At 35.3% G+C, this 16,453-nt stretch overlaps 1 protein-coding gene across 2 annotated transcripts in view; it reads left to right on the top strand.

Moving 5' to 3' along the window:
• CUL5 (cullin 5) overlaps nt 1-16,453 on the top strand; it is a 96,492-nt gene that overhangs the window by 52,588 nt on the left and 27,451 nt on the right. For both annotated transcript variants that reach the window (XM_082843965.1, XM_082843966.1), the window contains 3 exons: nt 12,942-13,035; nt 14,433-14,563; nt 14,820-14,927. In XM_082843965.1, coding sequence (XP_082700091.1) covers nt 12,942-13,035; nt 14,433-14,563; nt 14,820-14,927 — 333 coding nt within the window. The remainder of the gene's footprint in view (nt 1-12,941; nt 13,036-14,432; nt 14,564-14,819; nt 14,928-16,453) is intronic.

Genomic DNA, 16,453 nt, shown 5'->3' with positions numbered 1-16,453 from the left:
AAACCATTGATGAAGGAAATTGAAGATGATTCGAAGAAGTGGAATGATATCCCATGCTTGCTTGGATTGGAAGAATTAATATTTTGAAAATGGCCATACTACCCAAAGCAATCTACAGATTTACTGCAATCCTTATTCAAAATACCTGTGACATTTTTCACAGAACTAGTACAAATAATCCTAAAATTTACATGGGACCACAAAAGACCCCGAATTGCCAAAGCAATCCGACACTGTCTTCAACAAGTGGTGTCTGGGGAAACTATATAGCTATGTGTAAAACAATGAGATTAGAACATTCCCTCACACGTATACAAAAATAAGTTCAAAGTAATTTAAAAACATAAATGTAAGACCTGAAACCATAAAACTCCTAGAAGAGAATATATTCAGGACACTTTGTCATAAATCGTAACAATATTTTCTTGGATGAGTCTCCCAAGGCAGAAGAAATGAAAGCAAAAATAAACAAATGGGGCCTAATTAAACTTAAAAGCTTTTGCACAGCAAAGGAAACTATCAAGAAAACGAAAACAATCTGGGAGAAAATATTTACAAATGATGCAGCCAACAGGGATTAACAAGGATTTGTTAATATCCAAAATGTAGGAACAGTTCATAAAACTCAATATCAGAAAAAGAAACAACCCAATCAAAAAATGGGCAGAAGACCTGAATAGATATTTCTCCAAAGAAGGCATAGAGATGGCTAAAAGGCATATGAAAAGGTGTTCAACATTGCTAATTATTAGAGAAATGCATATCAAAATTACACTGATGTACCACCTCACACCTGTCAGAATGGCTATCATCAAAAAGTTCACAAATAACAACTGTTGGAGAGGATGTGGAGAAAAGGGTACTCACGTACACTGTTGTTGGAAATGCAAGTTAGTGCAGCCACTATGGAGAACAGTATGGAGGTTCCTTAAAAAACTGAAAATAGAGTTACTATACTATCCAGCAATCCCACTCCTGGTTATGTATCCGGAAAAGATGAAAACTCTTAATTCGAAAGGTTACATGCACCCCAATGTTCATAGCAGTGCTATTTGTAATAGCCAAGACATGGAAGCCACCCAGGTACCCGTCAACAGATGATTGGATTAAGATGTGGGGTGTATGTGTACACACACACACAAACACACACACAATGGAATATTAGCCATAAAAAAGAATGAAATATTGCCATTTGCAGCAACATGGATGGACCTAGAGATCATTATGCTTAATGAAATAAATCAGACAGAGAAAGACATGCACAGTGTGGCATCACATGTGGAATCTAAACGATACAAATATGCAAAACAGAAACAGAGTCACAGATATAGAAAGCAAACTTGTGGTTACCAAAGGGGCAAGGGAAGAGGGGAGAGATAAATTAGGGGTATGGGATTAACAGATACAAACTACTGTATATAAAATAGATAAGCGGGCTTCCCTGGTGGCGCAGTGGTTGAGAGTCCGCCTGCCGATGCAGGGGATGTGGGTTCGTGCCCCGGTCCGGGAAGATCCCACATGCCGTGGAGTGGCTGGACCTGTGAGCCATGGCCGCTGAGCCTGTGCTCCGCAACGGGAGAGGCCACAACTGTGAGAGGCCCGTGTACCGCAAAAAAAAAAAAAAAAAAAAACAAAAAGCAGCAAGGATATACTGTATAGTGCAGGAAATTTTATCTATTACCTTATAATAACTATAATGGAGTATAGTCTGCAAAAATACTGAATCACTATGCTGTATACCTAACTAACTGTACACCTATCTGAAAGTAGTACAATATTTTAAATCAACTATGAATTGGTTTCAATAAAAATACATAAATTTAAAAAAATAGTGTGATATTGACCCATGAATAGATAGTAGACTAGTGGAATGGTATAGAAAGTGCAGAATTATATATGACAAAGGTTGCATGTCAAATCAGTGGCGGTAAAGATGGACTTTTTAAAAAATGGTGATGGGATGACTCAGCAGATACTTGGAAAAAGATCTTTAGATCTGTATTTTACACCATTCAGAAAAATAAACCCCAAATAGATCAGGGATCTATGTGTTAAAAATGGAATCATACAAGTACTAGAAGAATTCCTCTTTAACTTTGGCGTAGAGAGAGGGTTTTTTTTATGACTCAGAGTTCAGAGTCAGTAAAAGAAAAGACTGACAAATGTGACTATACAGTAAAAAATTTGCAATCTTAAAAGTTCTCATAAGAAAATAAAATTTTTAACTATGTAGTTATGTATGTATGTTAACTGGACTTAATTGTGGTGACTTAATTCACAGTGTATACAATTATCTATTATGTTGCACACCTTAAACTAATGTTATATGGCAATTATACCTCAATAAAAAGAAATTAAAATAATTTTAAAAATTAAAAAGTATGTAATTGCAAAAAGCACAATCAGCAAAGTTAAAAATCAGCTCACAACCTGGGAAAAAGTATTTGAAATATATGTCACAGACAAAAGCCCAATATCCCTACTATATAAAGTTCTACTATATAAAGAACTTTTAAAAATTGGGGAACAAAAAATGATAAATATCTGGTAGAAAAACGTTGGAAAAAAGATGCAGATATATACTTAATACTGGCCATCATACATGAAAAATGTTCAGAGTTTTAGAGAAGAATTCTCTAAAAATGTGGAGGGAAATTGACGATCACTATTAGGTACGATCACACTAATAGTTGTTGCAGACAAGCTCCACTAATGGATACTAAAATCAGTGGCCAAAGGTTTGAGGTAGAATTGACAGTTTCAGAGTATCTTCCTCAAGATATTTGGTAAGGGAAAAATAGTTACTACGATGGAGAAACCCAAAAAACACTTATCTTAATCAAGTGATCAAGGTTAACATAACCAGTAATAGGACATATTGATATTATGTACCCCTTCATATGATACACTAAGAAGAGTACAAAATCATTTCTGTTGTATTCTTGTCAAAAATTAGTACTCTTATTCTAATGAGAAAATTTTAGAGAATCCCTATTTTTGGGGCAGTGTACAAAATAACTGGCTACTATTTTTTAAAAGTGTCAAGATCCTACGTAAGGAGGCAAAAGACCTGTATGCAGAAAACTGTAGGATACTGATGAAAGAAACCAAAATGACACAAACAGATGGCGAGATACTCCAAGTTCTTGGATTGGAAGAATTAATATTGTGAAAATGACTATACTGCCCAAAGCAATCTACAGATTCAGTGCAATCCCTATCAAATTACCAATGGCATTTTTCACAGAACTAGAACAAAAAATTTTACAATTTGTGTGGAAACACAAAAGACCCTGAATAGCCAAAGCAGTCTTGAGAAAGAAAAACGGAGCTGGAGGAATCAGGCTCCCTGACCTCAGACTATACTACAGAGCTACAGTGATCAAGACAGTATGTTACTGGCCCAAAAACAGAAATATAGATCCATGGAGCAGGATATAAAGCCCAGATATAAACCCACGCACCTATGGTCACCTAATCTATGACAAAGGAGGCAAAAATATATAATACAATGGAGAAAAGACAGCCTCTTCAATAAGTGGTGCTGGGAAAACTGGACATGTAAAGGAATGAAATTAGAACATTCCCTAACACCACACACAAAAATAAACTCAAAATTGATTAAAGACCTAAATGTAAAGCCAGACACTATAAAACTCTTAAAGGAAAACATAGGCAGAACACTCTGACATAAATTGAAGTGAGATCTTTTTTGACCCACCTCCTAGAGTAATGGAAATAAAAACAAAAAATAAACAAATGGAACCTAATTAAAAGCTTTTGCACAACAAAGGAAACCATAAACAAGACAAAGAGACAACCCTCAGAATGGGAGAAAATATTTGCAAACAAAGCAGCTTACAAAGGATTAATCTCCAAAATATACAGGCAGCTCATGAAGCTCAATATCAAAAAAACGACCTAATCAAAAAATGGGTGGAAGACCTAAATAGAAATTTCTCCAAAAAACATACAGATGGCATGTGGAAAGATGCTCAACATCATGAATTAGTAGAGAAATGCAAATCAAAGCTACAATGAGGTATCACCTCATACGGGTCAGAATGGCCATCATCAAAAAATCTACAAACAAATGCTGGAGAGCATGTGGAGAAAAGGGACTCCTCATGCACTGTTGGTAGGAATGTAAATTGATACAGCCATGTAAATGGAAAACAGTATGGAGTTTCCTTAAAAAACTAAAAATAAAACTAGCATATGACCCAGCAATTCCGCTACTGGGCATATACCCAGGGAAAACCATAATTCAAAAAGACACATGCACCCCTATGTTCTCAGCAGCACTATTTACAATAGCCAGGACATGGAAGCAAACCTAAATGTCCATCAACAGAGGAACGGGTAAAGAAGATATGGTACCTGTATACAATGGAATATTACTCAGCCGTAAAAAGGAATGAAATTGGGTCATTTGTAGAGATGTGAATGGACCTAGAGACTGTCATACAGAGTGAAGTCAGAAAAACAAATATCGTATATTAACGTACGTATGTGGAATCTAGAAAAATGGTGTAGATGAAATCTGTTTGCAAAGCAGAAATAGAGACACAGAGGTAGAGAACTAATGTATGGATACCAAGAGGGAAAGAGGAGGATGGGAGGAACTGGGAGATTGGGTTTGACATATACCCTATTGATACTGTGTATAAAATAAATAACTAATGAGAACATACTGTATAGCACAGGGAACTCTACTTAATGCACTGTGGTGACCTAAATGGGAAGGAAATCCAAAAAAAGAGGGAATATATGTATATGTATAGCTGGTTCATTTTGCTGTATAGTAGAAACTAACAGAACATTGTAAAGCAACTATATGCCAATAAAAATTAAATGTGTCCAGATCATAGCGCACACACACGAACCAAGAAATTGTCACAGATTGGAGGAGACTAGGAAAACTAACAACAAAATGTAATCTGGGTTTGTAGATAGCATCCTGGAATAGGAAAGACTGGTGAATTTCTAATAAGGTCTGTAGTTAAATAATATTGTACTAATATTATTTTCCTGGTTTTGATAGTTGTGCTGTAGTTATGTAAAAAGTTACCATTATGGGAAATAGGGTGATGGATGTATAGGTACTCTCTGCTATTTTTACAACTTTTATGTAAGGCTAAAATCAAAATAAAATGTAAAAAAATAAAGAATATTGTGAAGAATGCCTTTATTATTTGGGAAGCATCAGTGGAGATGATCATGTGGCATTTTCCTCCGTTGAACTAATTCAGGAAATCACATTAACAGAGTTCCTAACATAATAGCATTCTTTCATTTTAGGATAGAACAGAAAGTCCCCCTGTCTTTTTTTTTTGGCCACACTGTGCAGCATGTGGGATCCTAGTTCCCTAACCAGGGATTGAACCCGTGCCCCCTGCAATGGAAGTGTGGAGTCTTAACAACTGGACCTCCAGGGAAGTCCCAAAGTCCCATTTTTAATGGATAAAAATTTATACCCCAAAGGGATTTTGACATATACTATATATAGCCAATAAAAGTTACTCTCAAGATATTTCTGTTTTTTATATATAAAATGTTTAAATGTTTGGTTTAGCATGTAATAACAATATTTTTAGGATCCTTTTATAGATTTATCCTAATTCAACTTTCATTTGGATTTGCTTGTTGTCAATACAGCAGATTCTAATAGAGATGAATTGAAGAAAAGTGAGTTATGCTGTTTGGATAGGGTAATATATTGATATTTTGAACTGAAATCTCTAGGCCAGAGATTTTCAATGAAGATAGTATCTACCTCCAGAGAGTGTTATTGAAATTTGTGGAGGCTTTTTTTTTTTGGTTGTCGCAATGATTGATTTTTAGTGAATGGAGTCCAGGAATGCTACATGTCTCACAGTGCTCAGACTGTCCCACATAAATAAGAATTAGCCCATATCCCAAAAATAATATTCAGTGCTCCCGTAGCCACTCATGTAAATGAAAATCTTGTTTACACTTAGATATCTGAGTCTAGAATTTAATTTCATTTTACTTTTAAACCAGAACATTTTTGCATGATATTAGTAATATACTTCATTTTCTAGGTATGTTGTTGTGTAAATTGAGCAATGAAAATATATTTTTTGTTTGGAATCTTAAATTTTTTTCACTGTTGGAAATTTATATCATCTATAGTGATACTGCTCATGGTATCTGTGTCACCAATGAACCTGTGTTAAATTGAGGTCAGGACCATGAATGCTGCCAGTTTGTCCCTCCAGTTTGTGACCTGAGAGGAGTCTTGTTCCACCGGTTTTAATTAGCCTAGCTCTAATTGGCCTAGCTTGGGTTGAGTGCCCAAACTTGGATCAAATGCTTTGTGTGTGTGTCTTTGTACACATGTGCAAGCATGCTTGAGTTGTCAATGTGTTTGTAGTAGGTATGATTTAGTAATACTTGACTCATCCAGAAGATAACCCTTTTAGCAACTTTACCTACTTGCAGTTCAGTGGAGAACTTAAACAGTAAGTTAGGCCAAGAGTTCTGAGCAGCTGCATTGCATTAGGTGTCTGACAGGCCCAGTCTTCAACTTTTGCTTATAGGAGAACAACTTAGCCCCACCCAGATCCAGCTTAGCCCCAACACAATTCTAATGAGCTTGATTATCACTGGATGGGCCTCTAGCAAATGAGCACCGTATATTAGTAAAACCAGGTAAGAGGCTTCAGAGCTGTGCTGCTTGAAGAGGCATTATTGACAGAAAAGTGACACGTAACAGTAAGAAAAGAATGAGAAAAAATATTTTTAAAAATTACTTAAAATTTTTTTTCTGTGGCTATTAGTATTTTAGGTGATAGTCCTGTATAGCTTGGTTTTACCTGAAGGCAGTCATTTATTGTGCACCTAAACTATGTCAGGCCTTGTGCTAGTGGGGATAAGAACGTAGAACGGGTTCCTATCTTCAAAGTAACACTAGAATAAAATGGATTGTTTATACAGTGGAATAATGGAATAGAGAGTGAAATGGTGATGGCAGGTCTTCATTTCTTCTCATTGACCAGAGCTCTGATAGGGAAGCAGTGTATTACACTGGTTAGGGACATACATGTTGGAAGAAGATGAGGATTTGAATTCCATTGTCATTTTACCAGCTGTGTGCCCTTTGTCAATTTCTTCAACCTTTGTAATCCTTGTTTTCCTAACTGTAAAGTGGGGTAATACCCACTTGTGTTTAATGAACTACTATATCAAAACATTAAGTGCTGTGCCTGGCATGGTAGTTTTTACTGTTAGGGCTGTGGTTTACAGACGTTGCTTACTGATTCTCAGAGAGATAGACACTATTTTGCTACCTGTGCAAAATATTGATAAAAAATGGAATTAGCAACAAGGTCACAAGTCATAAGTTGTTAACATTAAAGTAAGTAAAGTACTTGTTAACCTTCAGTATTTAAGTATATTAAGGGTGGTATTTAAAAAGTCAGGGTGAGTCTAACTGACTCCATTGGTCTATGTAGAGAGTTACTTGTATAACTAGTTGAGAAGTGAAGCAAGAAACACTGGTTATAAAGGTTTAAAAAAACCTTTTTAAAAAAAAAGAGAAGTTAATTTTGAGACTAGCCTACCACACGTGGAATAAATGAATTCTTGAATACATAACCATATCCTTGTATGGTTAGAGACCTGATAATGATAAAGTAGAATCTTAAGGTGGAGTAATCTAGGATGATTTTTAATTCAACTCCTCTATTTTATAGCTAAGGCAAAAGCAAATTATAACTTATAGGGAATTACATAACTAACAAAAATCAGAACTGTTCCTATTGTTTTTATTAAACTTCAGTGAAGTAGCATTGTGCAAATTGAATATCACTAAAAAAAGACTCTAGTACATCAGTTAGCCTACGTATCCGTATCCCACCTTTGTCATCTTCACAGAGCTATGCATTCATTCATTCAACAAATACTGAGTGCCTGCTGTGTTTTATGGCAGGCATCATCTTTGAAGAGTTTTGCTATAAAGGAAGGTAAAACATCAAGCACATTGATAGTTAAAGTGTTTCACCTTGCAGACCTCTGGGGAGATTGCTATGGATTTAGAAGTTGTGCTCATCTCAGGCAAAATACAGGAGTTGATGACATATGGCAAAAAGTTTTTTTCTTCACGGAAGCTAGCAAAAGGAGACAGAAAGGGAATACAAGGTGAGAGAGATGGTTTATCACTATCCTTTCCATTCAAGACGTATTTTTCAAATAACAAGTATATACTCAGGGTTGACTCTGTATGTAGAACTTTGGTAAATGATGGGGAGAAAAATACAAAAGAGGAATAACATGGTCCCTGCCCTCAAGAAACTGACCCTCTTGTTAAGACAAGACTCTTTGGAGATAAGGAGAGAACTCTATCAAGCAACCTCCCTTTCTTCTTTTTGCCTACATAAAATAGTTTTCTAAAGGATTTTCAATACACAGGGATCTATACCATGATTCTTCTCTTTATTTTTATTTATTTATTTATTTATTTTTTGCGGTACGCGGGCCTCTCACTGTTGTGGCCTCTCCGTTGCGGAGCACAGGCTCCGGACGCACAGGCTCAGCGGCCATGGCTCACGGGCCCAGCCGCTCCGCGGCATATGGGATCTTCCCAGACCGGGGCACGAACCCGTGTCCCCTGCATCGGCAGGCAGACTCTCAACCACTGTGCCACCAGGGAAGCCCTTCTCTTTATTTTTTAAAAAAATATTGTTATGAAACTTTTCAAATATTTTCAGAAGTAGAGAAAATAGTATAATGAACCCCACCCTCCAAACCTAGCCAGCAACAATGATCATCATTTTGTCATACTTGCTTGGTTGATCCTTTTTTTCTTTTCTTTCCTTTTTCCCCTTTCCTCCTCTCCTATCCTTTCTTTTCCTTCCCTTCCCTTTCCTTCTTTTCTTTATTTTTTTTAAATTAAAAAAAATTTTTTTTTTTGGCTAGGCTGTGCAACTTGCAGGATCTTAGTTCCCTGATTAGGGATTGAACCTGGGCCCTGGCAGTGAAAATGTCAAGTCCTAACCACTGGACTTCCGGGGAATTCCATCTTTTCTTTCTTTTCTCTCTTTCTTCCTTTCCTCTAGCATTTAAAGAAGTTATGATGTACATTTTTACTCTAAACACTTCTATATTATAACATTACTTTTATTGCCTGTATATATTTCATCATATATATGTACTATAATATACCTAACTACTTCTCTAATGATGGGAATTTTCATTATTATTTGTTATTATTATGGTTTTTTTTTAATAAATAGTACTTCCTGGAATGTATTTACATGTTTATATCTTATATCCTGATATATTTTTAAAATCTTTATGTATACATCTTTCTTACATGTGGCATTCTATTAGAATGGAATTTCCTGGAAATGAGATTGCTGAAGCAAAGGGTATGCACCTTTTACAGATTGCTATATAAGACCAAACTGATTTTCAGAAATGTTGTTGTAATTCTGATTCCCATTAACAATATACGTGTTTATCTTTGCTGATCTGGGTTTTTTCAGTCTATTAATTTTGCCAATTTCCCAGTGTCATAGATTTTAAAATATTTTTTAACGTGCATTTAAAAATTACTAGGGGACTTCCCTGGCAGTCCAGTGGTTAAGACTCCGCGCTTCCAATGCACGGGGCGCAGGTTCGATCGCTGGTTGGGGAACTAAGATCCCACATGCTGCATGGTGCAGCTCCCCCCAAAAAGATGCTAATGAGGCTGGGTATCTTTATTTTTTTAGGATTGACATTAATTGTTTAATTCAAGGGAATATCCATCTGCTAGTTCCTATCATTAAGAACATTGGATTTTCCACTACTTTATTCTTATTATGGACCATTTGTATTTCTTCTTTTGTGAGTTGAGGCTACTCTTTCATTATTTTACTTCTTTATTCAAAAAACCATAGTATCTTGATTTCCTATCTCTGATTTTCAAGGCCCTTCATAATTTGGCCATAACTTATTTTTCTAACTTAATACTGTCCAGTAGGAGTCATTCTACCCAATAAGGAATATTTTCTTATATACCTCATTCTATTTGTTTTTTTCTTGGATTCATTCTTTTTAAGTAATGTTTTACATTTCTTTTCTGCCTATTCAAATCCTTCAGAATTCTTAAAGTCCATCTTGCGAGTCTCCCCAAATACTCTAGCCTTCATCCATTTCCTGTTATTTGAATTCCCACTGTACCAATTGTTTCTACAACTTGATTTAGTAGCAAATTATAGGCTACTTTGTTGTGTTATTTATCAAGCACCAAATGTGTTGAGTCCATGAATATATAGCTGGATGGAACACAGTCTCTGTCCTTGTGAAGTTTATTTATAGTGTAGTAATAATGTGTTTATTTCCATCTCTTTGCTTTATTGGTGAAATTGAACTTTTCATATACCTCTGTTATGTATGAAGTATGCACACATTTTAGATACACTATAGTTACATATCCCAAACTGGATTGTAAGAGCATTGAGTGTATAAACCATGTTTTATCTTCTCTATTCCTTACAACACTTAACTCATTTCTGAGCACATAGCCATTACTAAGTATATACTTGCTCTCTTAATGTAGTATCAAAAGTTGTAGGCTTGGAGTCACATACCTGGCCTCATATTACAGCTCAAGACCTTATGAACTAATTGTGTAACATTTGTAAGTTACTTAGCCTCTGTAAGCTTGTTTCCTCATATGTTAAATATCTGCTTCATAAGGTTTTCATGAGTTAAATGACATATGGGTTAATCAGATAATGTATGTAAAGCATTTACAGAGTAGGTGCTCATTAAAAGATATTTGTTATTATAATAACTTGTTTAACCTTTCAAGCTAGAAAGTGTTTCAGTAACCTTTATATCCCTAACTCCTTTCATCTAAGCAGTTACCAAATTCTGCTCAGTTTACTTCAACTATCTTGTCAATTTAGCCTCTCGTTTATGTTATGTTATGTTATGTTATGTAATGTTATGTTATGTTATGTTATTTTTTTGGTCGCACCACGTGGCTTGCAGGATCTTGGTTCTCTGACCAGGGATTGAACCGAGACCCATGGCAGTGAGAGCCCGAGTCCTAACCACTGGACACCTAGCCTCCTTGGTCTCTCCTTTAAATCCTCATTGTAACCCACAATAAGAAATACATTTTTTATTGTGACTTAGTATATGCTTTGTTTATTTGCTCATATCTGAAACAATGTTATGAAATAATATTGTTTTTGTATGTGATGCACTCTGATTTTTTTTTTGTTCTGTTCTATATTAAAAAAAAAAGCTGTTTCACAACAGTTTGAAACACATGACACATGATTTTTGGAGTCTGCAAAATTTGGACTACTCCTGAACTAGATTATGTTCAAGTGTAAATTTTCAGTGAAACAGAAAACAGAGATTATTTTAGAAAACAGAAAATAGAGCTTATTTTAGAAAACAGAGCTTAATCTGATTACACTTTGTTTCTTCTTCATTAGTTGTATATACTTAGATTTACCTATTCTCTGTCGAAGGTGGGAGTGTTCCATTGTGCATATTCCAGGGCTGGTATAGAATGAGATTACTCAGTAATTGGGGCAGAGCTTCCCACCCTGGCAGAAATTTCTCAACCATTTCATATGTATGTTGTTCTTCTTAGGACAGAAATTGACATACATGGACTTTAAAGTCATTAGTGTAATTCTCATAGAGGGAGGGATCTGAAAAAATTCCTTTTATTGTGGAAATTTTTTTAACATTTTAAAAAGTGGAAACAGTGATATAATGAATCTCCATTACATAAATTTAACTTCAGTAATATAACAACATTATGTCAATTCCAAGAGGAATTTTTAGCAAAGAACTTTTAAGGCACACACAATTCCCTTCCTTAATACAGACAAATGATCTGTTTTTCAGAAGAGAGGTATCAGCCTTAATGTACCTTGTGTTAGTAATCACAACCTGTTCATTTTGATACCTGCAAGAAGAATAAATATATGACACGAAGGAGCAGTGGTGGAGTGGAGCCAGCCAGAACATTAGACCCTGACCATCTTAACTTGCAATCTTTCAACAGCCATGTTTGCCAGTCTCCCCACCACCACTCAGTACCACCTACCTTGCTGACATTAGACTGACCTTTTAAAAATGACTTGGTGGGGGAATAGAAGCTCATTACATTTATCTTCTGTTTAAAACCTTCCCTACCTATAGAGTAAAATCCCAAACCATAGGTTTTCATTCATAATCTAGCTCCAGTCTACCTTTCTCTCCCACTCTCTTCATATTCAGCTTTTTTTTCTTAGAATACCCAATCCATTTTAAGATTTGTACTTTTCAATATCCAATTTAGATTTCATCTTGTGGATGAGACCTTTTTAACTACCCAGAAAAAAATAGTAGTTCCTTTGTTTCTGTTTGTGTGTGTGTGTGTTTTGCCACTTAACTGAGTTGTATTTATTAAAGTTTGCTTCCCTCCCCACCCTCAATAAGACAGTGATCTTCTCCAAAGCAGAGGTTATAGCTTATTCTTTGTATCCTAACACTTCTTTGGTGCTCACAGCAATGAAACCTACTATGTGTTGAATGGATGTTCATAGTTCTAGCATTTTAGAATCTAATTCCAACACAGGTTCTCTCCAGATGAGAGTTCATTAAAGTTTAGTTTTTCAGTTTGTTTTGTAGATTAAAAAGTTTTTTCTCCTTCCCTTGTTGGGGACTTTCATTAAAATTTCTAAAGAGAACCTAAGTTGTATAGCCTTTTCCTTAGGGGGAAGTATGCTTTGGTAAACTAAAATAGAGTATCCATCTTCAGTAATCCTCTAGTAAAGGTAAGTAAAATCTACTTTCAGTATTCTTAGTTTTTTGCTGTTGTTGAACATTGTGATTTTGTGGGACTATGAAGCAAAATGGAGTGGAATAGATCTGTGCCTTATTGTTGCTTATAATAGCCTTGACCAATTTTTGATGTATTTCAGCTCATGGAATGCTGTGTAAATGCCCTGGTGACATCCTTTAAAGAGACTATCTTAGCAGAGTGCCAAGGCATGATCAAGAGAAATGAAACTGAAAGTAGGTAAAACATCACATAAAGTTCTCATACTCTTTTAAGAGGATATCTTTGAAGCACATCACTTTTAATAAATTGCTGTTAGATCATTCTTTTATACATAGGTATTTTTGTTATGGCAAACTGCGTAAAGAAAATGATAAAAATATTTAGCATAGTTAGAAACACTGTAAAGAAAATCTTCTTTATAAACTTATATTTTAAGCATTTCTCCCCGTTATGTATCAGTATGTTTGTGTGCGTTCACATGCGAATTTCAATTTGTTCCCAAAAGTAGGACGCTACTTTTAAAGGCTAATTTAAATGGTAAACGTATGGTATAGGATAGAACTAGGTATTTTGACTTTTGTGTGGAACCTTGTGGCAAATATTTTTAAAAAGTAATAAAACACTCTATGTTGGTAATCTTCATCCCTCTCCCCCAAAATATCTTATAATTTAAGATTTCTGAAGTGTATTTTTTATTACTTAAATGTTATTTTTTTATTACTTAAATATGATAAAGTTCTGTTTTGGGAGGTAACAAGTACATTAATACCAAAAAGCATACAGTAAAAATTACCCATATACTTACTACTCAGAGACAACCACTTTTAACATTTTGATGTATTACTCTCTAGATTTCATTGCATAAAATTGCAAGGTCCTATTTAATCTCTAGTTGTCTTTCAAGTACGTTTTTCAGTTCACTTAAGTCTTACACTCTTCAGAAGTATTTTGGAGTAAAAGCAAGTTTCTCATTTGGCATAAATGAAATATTTGAATTTCTGTATGCCAAACTAAGTAGAGTTATGTCTGATCCAAGGTGGACTCACTTCAGAAGGATTTATTTAGTGGTAACCATTCTGTGAGGTAAGATTATTGTGACGGTCAATTAAATGGGTTAATAGGAGAAAGTGCTTTTTGCAAACTGAAAAATTCTTTATGAATACAGTTGTATATTACCTTGTTACTCTGAACAATCTGAGGACATTATTTTACCCCTTAGTGATGTGACTGTGTATTGTGTATTTAACATTGCATCTACTTTATGAAATGTAACTAATTTTCTGTGTAGACTTTTGTATTTCTTAGAATAAATATATTCCATTGCATTGAAGGTCAAATGACTCACCTTTTAAGAGGAGTTGGGTTTTGCAGTGTGTGATCACTTTAATTAGAGTTTCTTTTAAAAATAATTTTTGTCAGACTGATATGGTAGATCAGGAAGTTATAGTACTTAACGATAACAAGTCCTAAACTAGTCTGCACCCACAGAATACTATTAAAGCTATCAACTTCCAGCTAATATTTCCCCACACTCTTATTATCATAGGCATTCTAGATCCATGATACAAATCAAAGAGAAAGTCTGTTCTGATGGATGAAATGATTACATGGGTGTGTTCTATCGTTTCAGAATTACATTTGATGTTTTCATTAATGGACAAAGTTCCTAATGGGATAGAGCCAATGTTGAAAGACTTGGAGGAACATATCATCAGTGCAGGCCTGGCAGATATGGTAGCAGCTGCTGAAACTATTACTACTGTAAGTTCTCCTCAATGACAATGATAGATATATATCAAAGTTATTTTGTAAATGCAGGATAAGGTATTTAAAATTGGGTATTTTAAATTGATGGCAAAACAGTAATGCTGGAACACCTTTCTTAATAAGAAAAAAATATTTCAGAAAAGTTACCAAATTTTAAAGCTATAGTGTGTTATGAGAATTATGTTTATATTTTCTCATTTTTTGTATTTTATTTTTAAACTCAACTTAATATACAACACTTTATTTTTAGGACTCTGAGAAATATGTTGAGCAGTTACTTACACTGTTTAATAGATTTAGTAGACTTGTCAAAGAAGCTTTTCAAGATGATCCACGATTTCTTACTGCAAGAGACAAGGTATATATTCCTGTATGTTAACACTTGTCATAATTTAATTTTAATAAGCAACTTGCATCATGATGCTATTAAGTTACAAACTAAAAAACCTAGCAACTCTGATTTTTCATCAGTGGAGGGCAACCATATTATATTTGGTTTCTTATATGCTTTTGTAAGCATTGGGTATGCTTGTGAACCAGAATTTAGCTAGAAAGTTGCTTTCTTAATTTTTCAAGAATGTCTTCGTGTTTTTGAATATTATTGATTATTGAATTCTTATTCATCCTTCCTTTAAGACTCAGCTCAAAGTATACTTCTCCTGGAATTTCCTTGATACTCTGCCTCCCCCCACATCCTATCCCAAGCAGAATTGATTTCTCTGTCTTGTTTCCTTTCATAGGGCTCTTGTGAGAGTTGTATCACATTTATTCTTGCTTTCCATACCTTCTTTCCCATCATTATAGTCTAGGATAATGATAATGAAACAGTATTATCCTTAGAGTCATTATCTTTTTATTATTTTAAAATAAATTTATTTTATTATATTATTTATTTATTTAATTTTGGCTGCGTTGGGTCTTCATTGCTTCACGTGGGCTTTCTCTAGTTGCGGTGAGCGGGGGCTACTCTTCGTTGTGGTGCACTGGCTTCTCCTTGAGGTGGTTTCTCTTGTTGCGGAGCATGGGCTCTAGGTGTGCGGGCTTCAGTAGTTGTGGCGCGAGGGCTCAGTAGTTGTGGCTCACGGGCTATAGAGCACAGGCTCAGTAGTTGTGGTGCACGGGCTTAGTTGCTCCACGGCATGTGAGATCTTCCCAGAGCAGGGCTCGAACCCGTGTTCCCTGCATTGGCAGGTGGATTCTTGACCACTGCACCACCAGGGAAGCCCCGTATCTTTTTAAATATCATAAACCTATCACTAGAATTACCATTAGTTTTTCCCCCTCTTCAACTACCTTTCCTTACTTCCCAAGTGAAATTATTTTCTAGACTCTAAAAACACAATCAACTTTCTCCAGTAGCATTTTTTAAAAATTACTGTCTACCTTTAGATAAATATTTGGGTAGAAAGAAAGGTAGATAGGTAGGTACCTAGGTAGATAAAGTAGGAAAAGGGTTAAGGGAGTATGGAGGTAATGAGATCATTTGAAATATTAAATTGAGTGGCCTGCAAAGGGCTTTATATGAGGTGACATTCAAATCAAGATTGAAGTTGATTAAGGAATATGTCATGTGGCTCTCTGAGGGAATAATACTCTAGTCTGAGGGGAGAGCAAATGCAGAGGCTCTAAGGCAGGATTATACCTGTCATGTTCCAGAACCAGAGAAGAAAGAGATCATTGTGGCCAGAGTGGATTGAGTGAGGGGGAGAATAGTAGGAAATCAGAGATAAGTAGTCAGAGATAACAGGAGGCCAGATCATGTAAGACTGAGCCATGGTAAGGAGTTTCATTTGTACTCTGAGTAGGATAGAAAGTCATAGAAATATCTTGAACCAAATGACAGGATCTGACTTACATTTTTATCAGGATCACCTGCCTGCTGCA

Source organism: Leucopleurus acutus (genome assembly GCF_964270905.1).
Source record: "Leucopleurus acutus genome assembly, chromosome: 8".
Taxonomy (NCBI): domain Eukaryota; kingdom Metazoa; phylum Chordata; class Mammalia; order Artiodactyla; family Delphinidae; genus Leucopleurus; species Leucopleurus acutus.
Note: the sequence above shows the minus strand (reverse complement) of the source record. Positions and strands in the feature narration are given on the sequence as shown.